The sequence below is a fragment of the Oncorhynchus mykiss genome, chromosome 1, assembly GCF_057628025.1.
Source record: "Oncorhynchus mykiss isolate SJ-2025 chromosome 1, ASM5762802v1, whole genome shotgun sequence".
NCBI classification, from domain to species: domain Eukaryota; kingdom Metazoa; phylum Chordata; class Actinopteri; order Salmoniformes; family Salmonidae; genus Oncorhynchus; species Oncorhynchus mykiss.
In genome coordinates, this window is record NC_143022.1 from 72,966,785 (window position 1) to 72,985,373 (window position 18,589).

At 45.5% G+C, this 18,589-nt stretch overlaps 1 protein-coding gene across 20 annotated transcripts in view; it reads left to right on the forward strand.

Moving 5' to 3' along the window:
- ltbp1 (latent transforming growth factor beta binding protein 1) overlaps nt 1-18,589 on the forward strand; it is a 132,363-nt gene that overhangs the window by 43,362 nt on the left and 70,412 nt on the right. For all 20 annotated transcript variants that reach the window (XM_021610250.3, XM_090239211.1, XM_021610266.3 and 17 more), the window contains 4 exons: nt 4,934-5,137; nt 5,347-5,645; nt 8,926-9,025; nt 17,293-17,376. In XM_021610250.3, coding sequence (XP_021465925.3) covers nt 4,934-5,137; nt 5,347-5,645; nt 8,926-9,025; nt 17,293-17,376 — 687 coding nt within the window. The remainder of the gene's footprint in view (nt 1-4,933; nt 5,138-5,346; nt 5,646-8,925; nt 9,026-17,292; nt 17,377-18,589) is intronic.

An 18,589-nucleotide genomic window follows, 5' to 3' on the forward strand; every position in this document is an offset into this window, starting at 1 on the left:
TCAGTGTGTATGTGCTTGTTTCTGTTTGTGCGTGGGTGTTCACTGTCCACCAGGTGAAATTAAACTATTTTATTCTGTGTGGTAGTCAGAGGAAACATCTGGAGCACATAAGACTGTGGCTGATTTTGGGACTATGGTACGGTCGGTCACTCTTTCTGACTCAGCTGATTTAAATGCAGGTTAGCGTTTTTTTTTTGTCATGGCTCTTGTTCTGGAGGAAGCTCTGCAGTGTTCACGCGCTGGCACTGTCACAAAGTCATACAATCTGATTTTAAACCTAACCTTAACTCTAACCATACTGGAAACCCTAATGCCTAACCCTAACCTTAAATTAAGACCAAAAAGCACATTTTTTGTTTTTCATGAATTTTTACAATATAGCCAATTTTGACTTTGCAGCTGGCTTATCTAAGGGGAAATCGCTCAGTTCTGCCTCCAGGACAAGACTCAAGACAATAAATGTCAACCTGCTGAATGCACTCGAAGGCAGTTCAGATTCTTAAAAATGTTTGCGTGATCATAGAACCAAACCATTTCCCCTTTGTCACTGGTGTTTTGACATTGCTGTTAAGTGTTATCCTCAGAATAAATGTATGTTCTCAGTGCCACCTGAGGTTGGATGAGTAAATGTACATAGAAAGGAACAAAAAATAATCATTTTGAAACACTCCAAAATAACTGTCAGGATTTGTAAAAATATTTTACGACTCCTACGATGTGTGGATTTAGTTTCCCTTGAATTCTATCAGAGGTGAGTCAGCTCAGGTCTGATAAGGTTAATGGTTGTTTGAAACAATGGCATGTCCCTTCCCATCCTGTGATGTTTTGCCACACAGCTTCAGTAGCTTGTTTCCTACCCACAACAAGATGAGTGTGTAACCATTGTGGGTTTAGAGGTGATAGGGGGGCTGGTTTTGGGGTGCCATTCTCCCCAGTAATCGGTCCATAGTGTGATGATGTCATTAGCCTCTGGGAACCACAGCTATGGCTTCTGGTTAGGCCTCTGACATCACACTATGAGGGCTGCAGAGGAGGAGGGCAAACCTGATGTCTGTCAACAACAAACACTTATTAGTTACTCAAAACATTAGGCATTGTGATTGACATTTCTAATGCGCGGATAAACTACTAAATTACTAGTAAATTACTGCTCTACTTTTATTTAATTGAGCTTTATTTTGTATTGCTCTCTGTATTCACTTTGTTGTTCTATAAAAAAGAAAAATCTAATTTTATTTGTCACATGTGCCGAATATAACTGTGAAATGCGTGCTTACGAGCCCCTAACCAACAATGCAGTTCAAGAAATAGAGTTAAGAAAATATTTACTAAATAAACTAAGGTAAAAAATAAAATAAAAAGTAACACAATAAAATTACAATAACAAGGCTATGTACAGGGCGTACCGGTACCGAGTCAATGTGCAGGGGTATAGGTTAGTCGAGGTAATTTGTACATGTAGGTACGCCTGAAGTGACTATGTATAGATAATAACAGCGAGTAGCAGCAGTGTAAATGTAAATAGCCCAGGTGGCCATTTGATTAATTGTTCAGCAGTCTCATGGTTTGGGGGTAGAAGCTGTTAAGGAGCCTTTTGGACCTAGACTTGGCGCTCCAGTACCGCTTGCCGTGCGGTAGCAGAGAGAACTATCTATTACTTGGGTGACTGGAGTCTTTGACCATTTCTGGGGCCTTCCTCTGACACCGCCTAGTATATACAGTTTCAGTCAAAAGTTTGGACACACCTACTCATTCAAGGGTTTTTCTTTATTTTTTACAATTTTCTACATTGTAGAATAATAGTGAAGACATCAAAACTATGAAATAACACATATGGAATCATGTAGTAGCCAAAAAAAGTGTTAACCAAATCAAAATATATTTTATATTTGAGATTCTTCAAAGTAGCCACCCGTTGCCTTGATGACAGCTTTGCACACTCTTGGCATTCTCTCAATCAGCTTCACCTGGAATCCTAGCTTCTAGGCCTGAATAACAGGCAGTTTACTTTGGGCACACTTTTCATCCGGATGTGAAAATACTGCCCCCTACCCAAGAGGTTAATTAACGATCAATTACCTTGAGACCGGCAGTTATTTGCTTGACAATCACCGGCTGACAAAATGTAATGAGTGCCTCAGCCCTAATCATACCACGCTCGAGGTCACTCGTCTTGCCCATTCTAACGTTCAATTGAACATTAACTGAATGCCTCGATGCCTGTCTGTCTACTTTACAGTATATAGCAAGCCACGGCCACGTGACTCAAATCATTTTCATAAACGGGTGGTGTACCTAATAAACTGTCCACTGAGTGTATATCATGTGTATATGACAAGCAAACTAACTTGAACCTGATAAACCTCATCCATAGAACCGAGAGTTGTTCCTGGTCAGGTCACGTGGTCAGGAAATATGTATGGCCATACGTACTCCTCCAATATGGTTTGATGAAGATTCCATCAAACCAATGATTATCATGTATAGCTTCTGCTTTGTTTAAATGACCAGTCTTGCTACGTGTGGCAAACGGTTTGTCAACCACTTTACCTCTACCTACATGTACATATTACCTCAACTACCTCGACTAACCAGTGCCCCCGCACATTGTCTCTGTACCGGTACCCCCTGTATATAGCCTCGTTACTGTTATTTTATTGTCGCTCTTTAATTGTTATTTTTCTATTTGTTTATTTCACTTTATTTAGTCAATGATTTAGTACTTTCTTAACACTTATTTGTATTGGTTAAGGTCTTGTCAGTAAGCATTCCAATGTTAGGCCAATACCTTTTGTATTCGGCGGATGTGATTGGATTGGCCAATTACACCCTCTCAAAGCACATTTTACATGGATCCTGTCTCTTCCAGATATGTGAATAATAACCCGTAGTCCCTGAGATGCTTTTGCACATCAAACAGGAAATCACCTGATGCTCCTAATGCCACCAGCTGCATGGTAATGACATGGGTCAGGCTTGGCAGGGACTGGAGAGAGGACTTCAAACAGCAGTGTGTGGCAGGGCCAGAGAGAATCAGAGGCAGCGGGGATGTGAGGTTTGGGAGCAGTCTTGTTGTCACCATAATGAGAGGGTTGGGGAAAGGCAGATGTATTACCTCTGCCATTATGTTTCAACACTGCAAATCCTACCAAACTGTGCTTGTCCCTTTTTAGGGAAAACACACTAAATTAAACAAAATACATGGATGCAATATGTGTACAGTACAGTAGTGACTGGGAGGCACTGAACACGACCTATAGGCCACAGGACAAAGAATCAGACTCTTTCTTTTTAGCTACGGTAGGAATGTTATTATAGATGGAACATGTTTAACTTTCTCTACAATGAATTTGAAACAGCCTTTCAATTTGAACACTAGTGCAAGGCTAAGATTGCCTCTAAAGACCTGAAAAGCATGTGATTAAATTTCCTGTATGTGTGGAACAGTATAACACATTACACCTTCCAGGAATTTCAGCTGTGTTTGACATGCTTTCCTACAACTTGTAATGGAGTGCCAGAAGAGGGTGATTACTAGTTCCCTCTCGCTCAATTGAGCAATTGACTCGTGGTTTGCTGAGGAGATTCCTGCACTTGTAGAAAGGACGACAGACCCAGGCAGCCAAGATATACCTCATAGGCAGCAGGTATTCCCATTGGGGGGAATGGAAGCAGACAGGGTGGTTGAGTGTCAGTAATATCCCCCCCCCCCCCCCCCCCCCCCAGGTCGACGATCAGCTAACTGCGTATATTTCTGGGTGACTCTGGGGAGACAAAAGTGAGGACTAGGCAACGGAATCCAATACACACATGCTCCACACTCTGTCTGCTAGCAGGCTCCTGGCTATATTTTGTATAGTTTTATGTAGTTTTTAAAGTTTTTATCTGGCTTGCGGTGCATGGTTAGCGGAGGTGAGTAGTGTGTTGGCGTGTGCGGTGCGCGTGAAGACTAGCTGGAGCTATGAAGGAAATTCCTTTGTGGATGAATAAGCCTTGAGTGACTGACACCTCTGAGACCGAGGAAGAGGAAGAGCGAGAGAAAGAGAAAAGTGAGACTTTAGGTGTGAATGATGGGTTAAGAGAGAATACAAAAGAAGAATGGCACTTACTCAATTGCTGTACCAACAGTAAGGTATTTACAGTAAAGACCTTGAACTCCCAGTGTAATACTTTCCTGTGCACACCTCTGTCATGTGGTTTGGGTCTTAGCCTCAAGTAGCCTTATCTGGGCCTGAGGTCTCCCTCAGAACCGGGCTGAGGTCTTGATGACTGTTATGATGGAAAACGAACCCTAGGGCTGAATACATTACAGGCTCCTCAATTAAGCCAGATTTGCTGAGGAATTATGCGGTCTCCAAGCGGAATGGATCATTTGCCATCCACCTCCTTGCATCTTTGTGATGAATATTGATGGTGGGGGAGTCGGGCAGTGCTTGGACACTGACCTGAGTGTGTAAAGTCGTCGAACTCTGGAAGACAATGATAAAGATGTGAACAATGGCTGAACAACACAGGCTTTGTTCTCCTGGGTCTGGATGGATCCATCATGACTCTTAATGTTGCAGCTCGAGATTCCTGCTCCATATCTTGTTGTGCCAAAGCACAAACTTCCTTGAGGAGGTCCGTGGCGTGTGTGTGTGTGTGTGTGTGTGTGGGTGGGTGGGTGGGTGAAATCAGAGAAGAAAATAATATTGGAAGGTAACTCATCATGAAATGTCAAACAAAGTTCGTAAACAATGGTTGTTTTGTCTACTTGCTGTTTATTTAAAGATAGATCAGCCTCCGAGTTAAATCTTTTTTCCAACAATAAACTGCTGTAAAGTGTGTGTGTGTGTGTGTGTGTGTGTGTGTGGCTGTGTGTGGGGAATGTCATTGGGATCGCTGTCACCTGTGGGCACAGCTGGCTGAACTTCACGTTCTTTGTGTTTTTTAGTGGTATGCCATCTGCCCTGCATGAATGGAGGGAAGTGCAGTGCCAGGGACAAGTGTCAGTGCCCGGCTACCTACATGGGGAAGTTCTGCCAGATGCCTGTTCAGAATGGGAATGGGCAGCAGCGCCAGAAAGGGCAGCAGCAGACATCCCAGATTCACTCCACTCACACTCTGCCTCTCACCTTCAGCAATGGACAGAACCCTGGTAAGATGGAGGGACTGAGTTCAAATACATGTTCAGTTTTAAAAATATATATTTATTTAACATTTTGTTCATTTTTATCCAAGGGCATATAGGTAGAAATACGAAGGAGTATCCAATAAGTGTACATCTAAAGTGCAGTCATAGAACATTAACTTGCTCTTTTCAATAACTTTCACCCCATGTATCCTTTTTTACCTCGTCTCCCCCAGTGAAATATGCCCCCAGCATCGTGAACATCCATGTGAAGCATCCTCCGGAGGCCTCGGTGCAGATCCATCAGGTCTCCCAGCTGGATGCCAATGGGCAGAAGGTGAAAGGCAATGGGCAGAATGGCCACTCCCAGACCCAGTCCCACTACACCTACCACCACTCAGACAGCAGACAGAAGATCCAGCAGCAGGGACACAACATCATCTACCCCAACCAGCAGAGCTACGTCCCCCAGTACCAGCCCGTCTCCTCCAAGAGCCAGCTGGGACGCTGCTTCCAGGAGACCACCGGCACACAGGTCAGAGAGGGACAGGGGGGAATCTGGAAGTGTTGAGAGTGCAGAGTGAGAATATTGGAAGACAGATCAGAGAAGGACAGGGGGAAAGGTGGGGATTGGAGAAAGAGAGTGGAAATATGTGGGAGAGAAAGAGATATTGGCTGGCTTTGCGGATAAACAAGGTAATGAGTTCTGCTTCAATGCCAGCCATTGATCATTCTTCGCATTTGAAAAAACACAATCAAAGGAGCTGTTTGTCCATCAAACTAATCTACGCTAATCGAAATTGATGTGTGTTTAGAGGACAAAAACAAACGTGACTCCATTTAAATCAATCCAGGTGTAGAGCCTGGAGAGCCATTTTTCAGTCTGCTGGCCTTTATACTCCGAGAATAAAGATGCCATCAACACCAAACAACTTTCCCCATCTAGAAATAGCCCCATAACTCATGTCAGTGCTTTAATACATCCAAAGTTATTAGCAGTATTGGCACCTCGCCCATCTTATCCACTTCAGATCACCATTCAATTTGGTTTACATTTTGCAGTCAGATTGACATTGTGGTGATAAGGCTCCATCAGCAGGCGAGGCGCTGAGGACTGTTCCCTTATCAGTGTGCGTCGATCTGAGGGAGGCTGGACGACGGGATGTTGTTCTATAATAGAACTGTTCTGTCTGAGAGTTGGAGTTGGGGTGACAGAAGGGTATTGTGTAATGCTGAAGCACACAAGCCCGTGTCGTGAGGCATTATTGTGCAGCTTTTTTCCTTCAGCCAGCCAAGTGGAGGAGCAATTCAGCGGGTCGGATACGTATGTTGGAGTGGCTTCTAACGATCACGGATTACAAAAAGAAAGCCAGTCATGTCGCAGACACCAATGCTGTACGTACCCGACGAGCTAAACACCTTTTTCTCACACTTCGAGCCAAACGAGTCTGAGCTGCCGAGGAGAGCCTCTGAGGACAATGAGGGCTACGTGCTTACGGTCGCAACCCTCGCAATGGCTGCCGGCCCAGACGGCATCCCGAGCCGCGCCTTCCGAGAATGTGCAGACCAGCTAGCTGTGGTGTTTTTGGACATTTTCAATCTCTCTCTAACTCAGGCCGTTATCCCCACCTGCTTCAAGATGTCCACTATCATCGCCGTGCCCAAGAAAGGGAAATTAATTGAATGACTACTGACCCGTAGCACTCACTTCCGTCATTATGAAGGGCTTCGAGAGGCTAGTCAAACACTACATCACCTCCTCCCACCCTGACACACACGAGCTTCTCCAATTCGCCTACCGCCCGACAGATCCACGGACAACTCAACCGCTATTGCACTGCACACTGCACTCACCTAGACAAGAGGAATGCATATGTGAGGAGGCTGTTGCACTGCACACTGCACTCACCTAGACAAGAGGAATGCATATGTGAGGAGGCTGTTGCACTGCACACTGCACTCACCTAGACAAGAGGAATGCATATGTGAGGAGGCTGTTGCACTGCACACTGCACTCACCTAGACAAGAGGAATGCATATGTGAGGAGGCGGTTGCACTACAGCTCGGCCTTCAATACCATAGTGCCCTTTAAGCTCACCACAAACCTCACAGCCCTGGGACTGAACTCCTCACTATGCAACTGGGTCCTGGACTTCCTGACAGTCCGCTGATGACACGACCGGCCTGATCACCAACAACGACGAGACGGCCTACAGGGAGGAGGTAGGCACTCTGACGGTGTGGTGCCAGGTAAACAGCCTCTTCCTCAACATCAGAAAAACAAAGGAGCTGATTGTGGACTTCAGGACGAACCAAGCTGGGCACGACCCCATCCTCATCAACGGGGCGGTAAAGAATGTTTAATTCCTCTGTGTACACATCTCTAAGGAGCTGAAATGGTCAAACTACAAGGACACCGTGGTGAAGAAGGCACGACTGCGACTCTTTAACCTCAGGAGGCTGAAGAAATGAATCTTGTCCCCGAGGGCCCTCACAGTGTTCTACAGGAGCACCATCGAGAGCATACTGTCGGGCTGCATCACAGCCGGGAACTCCACGGCCGCTGACCGCAAGGCACTACAGAGGGTTTTATGCTCAGCTGTGCTTCATCCATATTTGGAAATAACTTCATTTGTACAGACCCAGGCTAAACCCTAGACACATTATCTTGATCTTTCCCTTTTTTTGTTTATAGTTCGGGAACATTAGAACTATGCTAGAATGCTAACAAAAAAAATTGGAAGTCTGGTTTCAAAAACACGACACCGCCTTTCTCTCAACACCATAGGCAAGTTACATAATGTAGCCAAGCTACTTCAAGTAACAACAGAATGTCCAGCCCGAATGCACCATTGGGTGCGCACTGCTTGCCATCCAGGACACCAACAGAACCAGGTGTTCCATCACTCATTTGAGGGCTGTACAGGAGCTTCATGGCTAAAACTATCAGACTGGCCAATAGCTTCTACCCCCAGACCATCAGGCTGCTGAATAGCCACCACTAGTCAGCTATCTGCTCCTCCTGCCTCCACTGTCTCCGCTGTTTTCCCTTTGGACCCGCCAATGGACATGTTCCCCCCCCCCCTTTTCTCCCCAATTTCGTGATATCCAATTGGTAGTTTCAGTCTTGTCCCATTGCTGTAACTCCCGTACGGACTCGGGAGAGGCGAAGATCGAGAGCCATGCGTCCTCCGAAACACGACCCAGCCAAGCTGCACTGCTTCTTGCCACACTGCTTCTTGCCACACTGCTCGCTTAACCCAGCTGCACCAATGTGTTGAAGGAAACACCGTCCAACCGGCGACCTTGTCAACGTGCATGTGCCCGGCCCGCCACAGGAGTCGCTAGAGCGTGATGGGACAAGGACATCCCAGCCAGCCAAACCCTCCCTTAACCCGGACGACGCTGGGCCAAATGTGCTCCGCCTTATGGGTTTCCCGGTCGCGTCGGGATTGAACCCAGATCTGTACTGACGCCTTTAGCATTGCGATGCACCACTCGGGAGGCCTTCCAATGGACATTTATATGTATCATTGTCACAGTTGTATATATGTATTTATTATTATTGTTGCTTTTATTGTTTCCTTCACACCTGCGCTGTTGGAGCTTAAGTATTTCACTGTACACTGCAACTACATCTGCGACCCTGTGCATCAAATATTTTTGGGGAAATAAAAAGTGGAATGAGTTTGTTTTCCTTCTGAAAATACTGAATTCACCCTCTTAATCTCTCCTCCTGCTGTTCCTTTCTGTCTGTGGTTCTCTCCTCTCTTCCTCATTCTCATTCTCCTACACACTCTCTTCTAAATGTCAGTGTGGCAAGGCCCTCCCTGGTCTCAGCAAGCAGGAAGAATGCTGTCAGAGCATCGGAACATCCTGGGGGTTCCACAAATGCCAGAAGTGCCCAAAACCATGTAAGTACCAGTGTAAAACAAGTAACACTCTTTGACTGGTGTAGATTATAGTGGTTGAACTTTGTCATATGAGAAATGGGGAGTGAGAGAGACTGTCATGGGATAGACATAGAGCGAGACAGAGACAGATGAACTGTACACCCAAATAAGGACATCTCAGCCCGTTTGAAATTTGTCTCAGCTATGTGAATACTGTGTGGCTATTTGCTGCTGAGACACAGTAGTTGAAGATAAATCAGGTAATACACTTTACTGGCACTGTGGAAGCAGTTTACTGGCATGTGCAGTTTCTCACTTCGTAACTGCATCCAAGAAAGGGAGTTTTTGTGTCGAGACAATCAACACGTTGGAACCCAGCTTCTGCCAAAAAATGGGAAAATAGTTTTTTACAGCTTGAGAATGACAAAGGAGGGGTATGAAGGGGGGGTATGAAGGAAGGGTGGGTGGGGGAGTTGAGGGAAACAGATGAATTTTGTGAAGACACGCGAGTGTGAATGTGCTGAACAGACCCAGACCCACAGTAATGTTCCAATAACTGGACCCCTGGGTCTAGTCCACTGACTCACCTCATGGTAATCCTCTAATAACTTTATTTTAAGAGTGGTGAAAACTGTTCACTCTCTTACCCCCAGATGAGCATTACAACATTGCCGTGTTTCATCCATATTTGGAAATAACTTCATTTGTATAGACCCAGACGAAAACCTAGACACATTATCTTGATCTTTCCCTTTCTTGTGTTTATAGTTCTGGAACGTTTGAACTATGCTAGAATGCTAAAAAAAATGCTAGGACAGAAATGTGGAGGTCTGGTTTCAAAAACATGACACAGCCTTTCTCTCAACACCATAGGCACGTTACATAATGTAGCCAAGCTACTTCAAATGTCCAGCCCAGTCATTTCAGAGCAGCTGCTCTTTAGGCACTGCTAGCCTATCTTCAATACTACTCTTAGACTTGTATTTCAGGAACACTGTGTTAAGTTGAGAACATTAAATGACCCCTGTGTTTACCCAGATAAAAAAAGGTGGTCTGCTTTTGGCCCTGTAGGTTTATTTTGAGAAGAGATCTGTTCAAGAAACAAGCCTGGGTGTCTCCATGCCAGTAGTCTGAGTTCCCACGTGGCTGTCCTGTCTTTCTCTTCCTGGGCTATTTTAGCTAGTTGTTACCCAGTGGAGACGGCTGGGGAAGGTTTAGGCCCTTGTGAGCATTTGGCCATTCCAACAACCTCCCCAGAGTGCTGCTTAAAGAACTCTCTAGAATTATCTTTGTTTCCTTCATGCCAAAGCTATTGGGTCTATGAGAGATTGGGGGACAGGGGATGGTGGGAGGAGATGGGGGTGGGATGTGGTTGGAAATATGTGTTTTCATCATTTAACTGGAGGGAGATGGATATCTTCACCTGAATAGCTTGTACTCCACGGATCATCAACTAGATTCAGCTGCGGGTTAATTGTTTTTTATAGCGGGTGATCATGGGGCTGGAACATAATTCTAAATCATTTGTGACTGCAAATTTACCGCTAGAAGCCCAAACAGGTGTAATATGTGACAAAAACATAATTTCAAACCTTGCTTACATTTGCATATGTAACAGTTTTGCTTCCATCCATCTCCTCGCCCCTACCTGGGCTCAAAACAGGGACCCTCTGCACAAATCAACAACTAACACCATCGAAGCATCATAACCTATCGCTCCACAAAAGCCGTGGCCAGAACAACTACTTCAAAGGTCTCAGAGCGAGTGATGTCACCGATTGAAACGCCGGTAGCACGCACCCCGCTAACTAGCTAGCCATTTCACACCAGTTACATATACGCGTACTCAGAAAATATATACGCACGTGTACCCCCCCCCCCCCCCTACTCAGAAAACTGGGGGGGGCTAAATCAAATCAGCCGCAGGCCGGCAGTTGAGCAACCCTGTTGTACTCAATAAGAATTCATAAAATAATTTGTAGCCCAGAAGAATACTATTAGATTTGTCTGCCTCAATCAGACAGGCATCAAAGTACTCTGCACCCTCACCGCACTTTGCAGATTAAATCATTATGCTTTGATCATTAATCTTATGAAAGCTTATTTAGTTAATCAGTTCATCACCTAATTTTCTGTCAGGGAGCCTTTTCCCTGTTGGGCCTGAAAATAGAGTTTAACTTGTTTAGTTTGTACTCCTGTCCTACCTAACAGGTAGACTCTTTCATGTTCAGAAATCACCACACATCCAGTCACATTTTATTTTCCCAATGCTTCTCTGGTTTCCACATGGAACAAAACCTATAGTTCTTCACCAGTTTGTTCCCAAAGGCTCCTGTTATTGGAAGGTACAAAGGCACAGTGTAATGTCTGGCTGTGTTGGAAGTCAGGAATGCCAGGGGAGTGAGGTTAGCATTTATGTGCGGGTCCTGTGTGAACTGCTCCATTGTGCCCCGGAGACAGTTGTAACTGGTAAATAAATTGGCTTACACGCTAACAAACATAGCCTTGTTCCCTGTTAAGCAAGCGAGCAATCTGCTTTCAGGTACTTGGGTGCCACCCTGTTACCGGGTCTGAAAAGCCCTCCAACAGTACTTCCGTCTGCCACAGTAGTTCTATATCCCCCCTTCTTACCTTAAGCAGGGTGGAATCATTAGTCCAAACATTTGTGCAACTAAAACAAGTTTCTTTTGGACAAATTCAGGTAGGTCCCTCCCCGTTTCATTCTGTTTAAGAAACGTTTTGCAACAGAGTTGGCATAATGCATAAGCTCCAGACTGAGTAAAGTCTCCATTTGAGATCACACCTCAGCTTTGAAATGGCTAGATTTATTCTGAGCCAGTACCATGGGAAATGCAGTTTAATGGTTCCACTTTGAGGACTCTGACTGTGCCCTAAAGCTCTCTTCCTCTGTCAGCCCTCTGTCAGATATTGGCTCCATTCGTTTAGTTTTTACAATGAAAGCAATTAATGTCAACCTTTGGAAATTAAATACACAAAAGTATGTGGACACCCCTTTAAATTAATAGATTTGGCTATTTCAGCCACACCCGTTTCTGACAGGTCTATAAAATTGAGCACACTGCCATGCAATCTCCATAGACAAACATTGGCAGTAGAATGGCCCATACTGAAGAGCTCAGTGACTTTCAACGTGGCATCGTCATAGGATGCCAACTTTCCAACAAGTCAGTTCATCACATTTTTGTAACTGTAAGTGCTGTTATTGTATAAGTGGAAATGTCTAGGAGAAACAATGGCTCAACTGCGAAGTGATAGGCCACACAAGCTCACAGTATGGAACTGCTGAAGTGCATAGCGTGTAAAAATCATCTTTCCTCAGATGCAACACTCACTACCGAGTTCCAAACTGCCTCTGGAAGCAACGTCAGCACAATAACTGTTTGTCTGGAACTTCATGAAATGGGATTCAATGGCGGAGCAGCCGGACACAAGCCTAAGATCACCATGCGCAATGCCAAGCGTCGGCTGGAGTTGTGTAAAGCCATTGGACTCTGGAGCAGTGGAAACGAGTTCTCTGGAGTGATGAATCACGCTTCACCATCTGGCAGTCCTACGGACAAATCTGGGTTTGGGGGATACCAGGAGAACGCTACCTTTCAGAATGCATAGTGCCAACTGTATAATTTGGTGGAGGAGGAATAATGGTCTGGTGCTGTTTTTCATGGTCCGGGCAAGGCCCCTTAGTTTCCAGTGAAGGGAAATCTTAACACTGCAGCATACAATGACGTTCTAGACGATTCTGTGCTTCCAACTTTGTGGCTACAGTTTGGGGAAGGTCCTTTCCTGTTTCAGCATGACAATGCCCCCGTGCACAAAGAGCCCTGACCTCAACCCCATCGAACACCTTTGGTGTAAATTGGAACGCTGGCTGCGAGCCAGGCCTAATTGCCCAACATCAGTGCCCGACCGCACTAATGCTCTTGTGGCTGAATGGAAGCAATTCCCTGCAGCAATGTTCAAACATCTAGTGGAAAGCCTTCCTAGAAGAGTGGAGGCTGTTAAGGGGCGACCAAGCAGAAACTGTGGATAGATGGCAGCACTTGTGCAAAACTGAAAGCACGTACCACCGCATTTAATCATGGCAAGGCGACTGGAAACATGACAGTGTAGTTAGTCAATCAAACAAGCAAAGCGTCAGTATAGAGACAAAGTGGAGTCGCAATTCAACGGCTCAAACACAAGACATATGTGGCAGGGTCTGCAGACATTCACGGATTACAAAAAGAAAACCAGCCCCTTCACAGACATCGACGTCTTGCTCCCAGACAAATTAAACAACAACTTTGCGGGCTTTGAGGACAATACAATGCCACCGACACTGCCCGCTACCAAGGACTGTGGGCTCTCCTTCTCCGTGGCCAACGTGAGTAAAACATTTCAACCTGTTAACCCTCGCAGGGCTGCTGGCCCAGACTGCATCCCTTACCGCGTCCCCTTGAGCATGAGCAGACCAGCTGGCTGGTGTGTTTACAGACATATTCAATCAATCCCAGTCTGCTGTCCCCACATGCTTCAAGATGGCCACCATTGTTCCTGTTCCCAAGAAAGCTAAGGTACCTGAACTAAATGACTATCGCCCAACAGCACTCACTTCTGTAATCACGAAGTGCTTTGAGAGACTAGTCAGAGATCATATCACCTTCAACCTACCTGTTACCCTAGACCCATTCCAATTTGCTTACCGCCCCAATAGATCCACAGACGATGCAATCGTCATCACACTGCACACTGCCCTATCCCATCTGGACAAGAGGAATACCTATGTAAGAATGCTGTTCATTGGCTACAGCTCAGCATTCAACACCATAGTACCGTCCAAACTCATCATTACGCTTGAGACCCTCGGTCTCGACCCCACCCTGTCAACTGGGTCCTGGACTTCCTGACGGGCTGCCCCCAGGTGGTGAGGGTAGGAAACAACATCTCCACCCCGCTGATCCTCAACACTGGGGCCCCACAAGGGTGCGTTCTCAGTCCTCTCCTGTACTCCCTGTTCACCCATGACTGTGTGGCCATGCACACCTCCAACTCAATCATCAAGTTTGCAGACGACACTACAGTGGTAGGCTTGATTACCAACAACGACGAGACGGCTTACAGAGAGGAGGTAAAAAAATAACCTCTCACTCAATGTCAGCAAAACAAAAGAGATGATTGTGGACTTCAAGAAACAGCAAAGGGAGCACCCCCTATCCACATCGACGGGACAGCAGTGGAGAAGGTAAAAAGTTGTACATATCACAGACAAACTGAAATGGTCCACCCTCACAGACAGTGTGGTGAAGAAGGCGCAACAGTGCCTTCTTCAACCTCAGGAGGCTGAAAAAATGTGGCTTGTCACTGAAAACCCTCACTAACTTTTACCGGTGCACAATTGAGAGCATCCTGTCGGGCTGTATCACCGTCTGGTATGGCAACTGCAATGCCCACAACCGCAGGGCTCTCCAGAGGGTGGTGCGGTCAAGGCCACCAGATTGTGAAACAGTCACCACTAGCACAGACTTGATATCATTGGCCACTTTAATAAATGGAACACTAGTCACTTTAATAACGCCACTTTAAGAATGTTTACATATCTCGCATTACTCATCTCTTATGTATATACTGTATACTGTATCCTTCACTATCTATTTTTTACTATCTATTGTATCTTAGCCGCTCTGTCTCTGCTCATCCATATATTTTATACTTATATATTCTCATCCCATTCCTTCACTAGATTGTGTGTATTAGGTTTTGTTGTGTAATTGTTAGATTACCTGTTAGGTATTGCTGCTCTGGCGAATCTAGAAGCATAAGCATTTCACTACACACGCAATAACATCTGCTAACCATGTGTATGTGACCAATAAGATTTGATTGAACTCCATGATTTTGGAATGAGATGTTCAACAAGCAGGTTTCAACATACTTTATGCCATCTAGTGTATTATGGCTACATGATGTTTGGCATTTGGAAGTGGAGGTAAGAGGGTGTTTGAGTGGTCAGGGATAAGAGAGTTGAATGCAGGAGAGCAAGTGTTTGTTCATGGGTTTGATCAGTTGCCGTGCATGTGTGCACCATGTGAGAGACAGATTTTTTTGCCCTTATTTTCCTGTTAATTTTTTTCCTTCATGATAATGGTTGCTTGGGCTGGCACGCAACTAAAGCCCATATGGGAGCAAACAAGGTTTCCTTTTGTATTCAATGTTTTATTTTTGCCATGAATCTCATTTTCCCTCGAGGTAAGCTTGAAATCACTATTCTTGTCCTCAAACAGCTATCAGACAATGGCAGTAAACTGAGAGGCCTGCGTCAGGAGGATAGTACCATGAATTAGTGATGGAGATAAAAGAAGGATTCAAGCACCCTGTCGTCAATCCCAAAAAAGTGTGATGGTGTTATCCGTGGCAGGTTTCCTGAAGTCACCTCTAGCCTGAAATTAGGATAAACTGATCAACTGTAATAAACTCAGTAAAGGATGAAACAACCATTTTTCAAGACTCTTTAAAAGATCATTCGTAAACATTCAAATAACTTCACAGATCTTCATTGAAAGGGTTTAAACACTGTTTCCCATGCTTGTTCAATGAACCATAAACAATTAATGAACATGCACCTGTGGAACGGTCGTTAAGACGCTAACAGCTTACAGACGGTAGGCAATTAATGTCACAGTTATGACAACTTAGGACACTAAAGAGGCCTTTCTACTGACTATGAAAAATACCAAAAGAAAGATGCCCAGGGTCCCTGCTCATCTGCATGAATGTGCCTTAGGCATGCTGCAAAGAGGCATGAGGACTGCAGATGTGGCCAAGGCAAATAAAATGCAATGTCCGTACTGTGAGCCGCCTAAGACAGTGCTACAGGGAGATAGGGCGGACAGCTGATCGTCCTCGCAGTGGCTGACCACGTGTAACAACACCTGCACAGGATCGGTACATCCGAACATCACGCCTGCGGGACAGGTACAGGATTGCAACAACAACTTCCCGAGTTACACCAGGAATGCACAATCCCTCCATAAGTGCTCAGACTGTCTGCAATAGGCTGAGAGAGGCTGGACTGAGGGCTTGTAGGCCTGTTGTAAGGCAGGTCCTCACCAGACATCACCGGCAACAACATCGCCTATGGGCACAAACCCACCGTCACTGGTCCAGACAGGACTGGTAAAAGTGCTCTTCACTGACGAGTCGCGGTTTTGTCTCACCAGGGGTGATGGTCGGATTCGCGTTTATCGTTGAAGGAATGAGCGTTACATTGAGGCTGGTACTCTGGAGCGGGATCGATTTGGAAGTGGAGGGTCCGTCATGGTCTGGAGCGGTGTGTCACAGCATCATCAGACTGAGCTTGTTGTCATTGCAGACAATCTCAACACTGTGCGTTACAGGAAAGACATCCTCCTCCCTCATGTGGTACCCTTCCTGCATGCTCATACTGACATGACCCACCAGCATGACAATGCCACCAGCCATACTGCTCGTTCTGTGCATGATTTCCTGCAAGACAGGAATATCAGTGTTCTGCCATGGCCAGCGAAGAGCCCGAATTTCAATCCCACTGAGCACGTCTGGGACCCGTTGGAGGGTGAAGAAATAGCCGGGAACTTGCAGGCGCCTTGGTGGAAGAATATGGTGCAAGAACTGGCAAATCTGGTGTAGTCCCTGAGGAGGAGATGCACTGCAGTACTTAATGCAGCTGGTGGCCACACCAGATACTGACTGTTACTTTTTATTTTGACCCCCCCTTTGTTCAGGGACACATTATTCCATTTCTGTTAGTCACATGTCTGTGGAACTTGTTCAGTTTATGTCTCAGGTGTTGAATATTGTTATGTTCATACAAATATTTACACATGATTAGTTTGCTGAAAATAAACACAGTTTACAGTGAGAGGATGTTTTTTTTTTTAAACTTTTTTAGATGGCACTTCCCCTGAATGTGTTAAACTCAATTGTGTGTTTTGTTCATGTATGCACGTGTATGTGTTGGTGAAACACTGGTTTTGACTAGGTGTTGATGGATCATGTTTGTGTTGAACAGGGCAGAGTAGAGATACTGTGGGCTTCCTTCTGCCTAAACAATTCTGGATCCGTCATCAAATGCTGTCTACTCCCATCAAGTCAGGAGGAATCCCCAAAGTATCAGTAGAAGTACATTTGAAAAACCTATGTATCATAGTCAATTAAACGCGTTCTTATGAGATAATGAAGCGTACATACTCTATGTTCTTCTGAGTCATGTAAATGTCTCTAAAAATAAGATATCTCTCTCTCTTCTCCAGCTATTCCTCTGACAGCAGGAGGATCAAGACACGCAATGGACTGCCCCCAGGGATACAAGCGCATCAACAACTCCCACTGCCAAGGTAAGAGCTGCGGTCCACCTCTTGTTCAACGTCTCTACGACTACCACTGCCATTATTTGGCTTGTGTTTTCGCACACAGAGAGCAGAGAGAAGTCTGTTTTCTCAGCGTGGCGGAGGGCTTCGCCAAGAGAAATGAGCCTTAAAGAAGTGATTTGTCACCAGCCACATAAAACCCTGCGAGAGCGCAGGGCTACCATCCAGAGACGAGGAATGAATATGCTTCATTTTGACAAGGAGATCATTCTCTCGCTTTGTGTCGTTTCCTGTGCTCTCTACTCTGCTCTTTCCTTGGGTGATGTGGGCTTGTCTACCTATATACAGCACCCTCTGCTGGTCCCTCACCCTCTAGTCCTCCACAGATAGACTGATTCAGCCCATTTATGACACTGGTTTGTCAGCTGCCATTTGTTGTCTCCTGAAATCTATCAAAAATGAACGTTTTTCTTCTCTTTCTACTCTTGACTTGCTCCACTTGGTCGTCAGTGATCAATCCTGCTTTAGCAGGACCCCAAACACCATAACAGCCATGCGGGGGAGAGAGGGAAAAGAGGCAGGTGCCATATTTGATAGATTTCCCTAATCTGTATTGAATTGGGATATGATAGCGAACAATGACTACAATACTTCAGGGCTGGCAGGCCGTTTTCAGAGGAGTCACACTAAATCAAGCCTGCTCTGCCCCAGCGACTTTTGAACCTACTGTGGCCCATTCACTCAGCATTCCACTCAAGGGGAGGGAGGGTGAGGGAGAGAGACCAGTGTCTGTGTATACGCCACACGCCTGCTCAGAGGCAACGGACTGCTCACTTTTTCAACAAAAAATAGAACCCCTACTGCTCTCCTCTAATCAGCAGGAAACCCAGACCTCTGCTTCTCTCTATGATAGCCGACTGTTTGAACTGACAGATCTTACACAGAGGAGTTATGAAATAGTGAAGGCTTATCCTTAATATTGTGCTCGTGAGCATCTCTACTACAGTAACAACTGGCCAACACTAAGCACACTACATTATTCTACATCATTGCGAATTCTATTGGAACAGTGGACAGTACATTGAAAACATTAGGGGACATCACTCCCTACTCACTTCAAAGGGATCCCATTCATTGACGGCACTGTTACTGTAGTGCATGGCACAAACAACAGAGGGCATCTTCCCGGGTTCCACTGGTTCTACATGAGGCAGAGTGCCACCGCGCCAAGGCGCGTGCC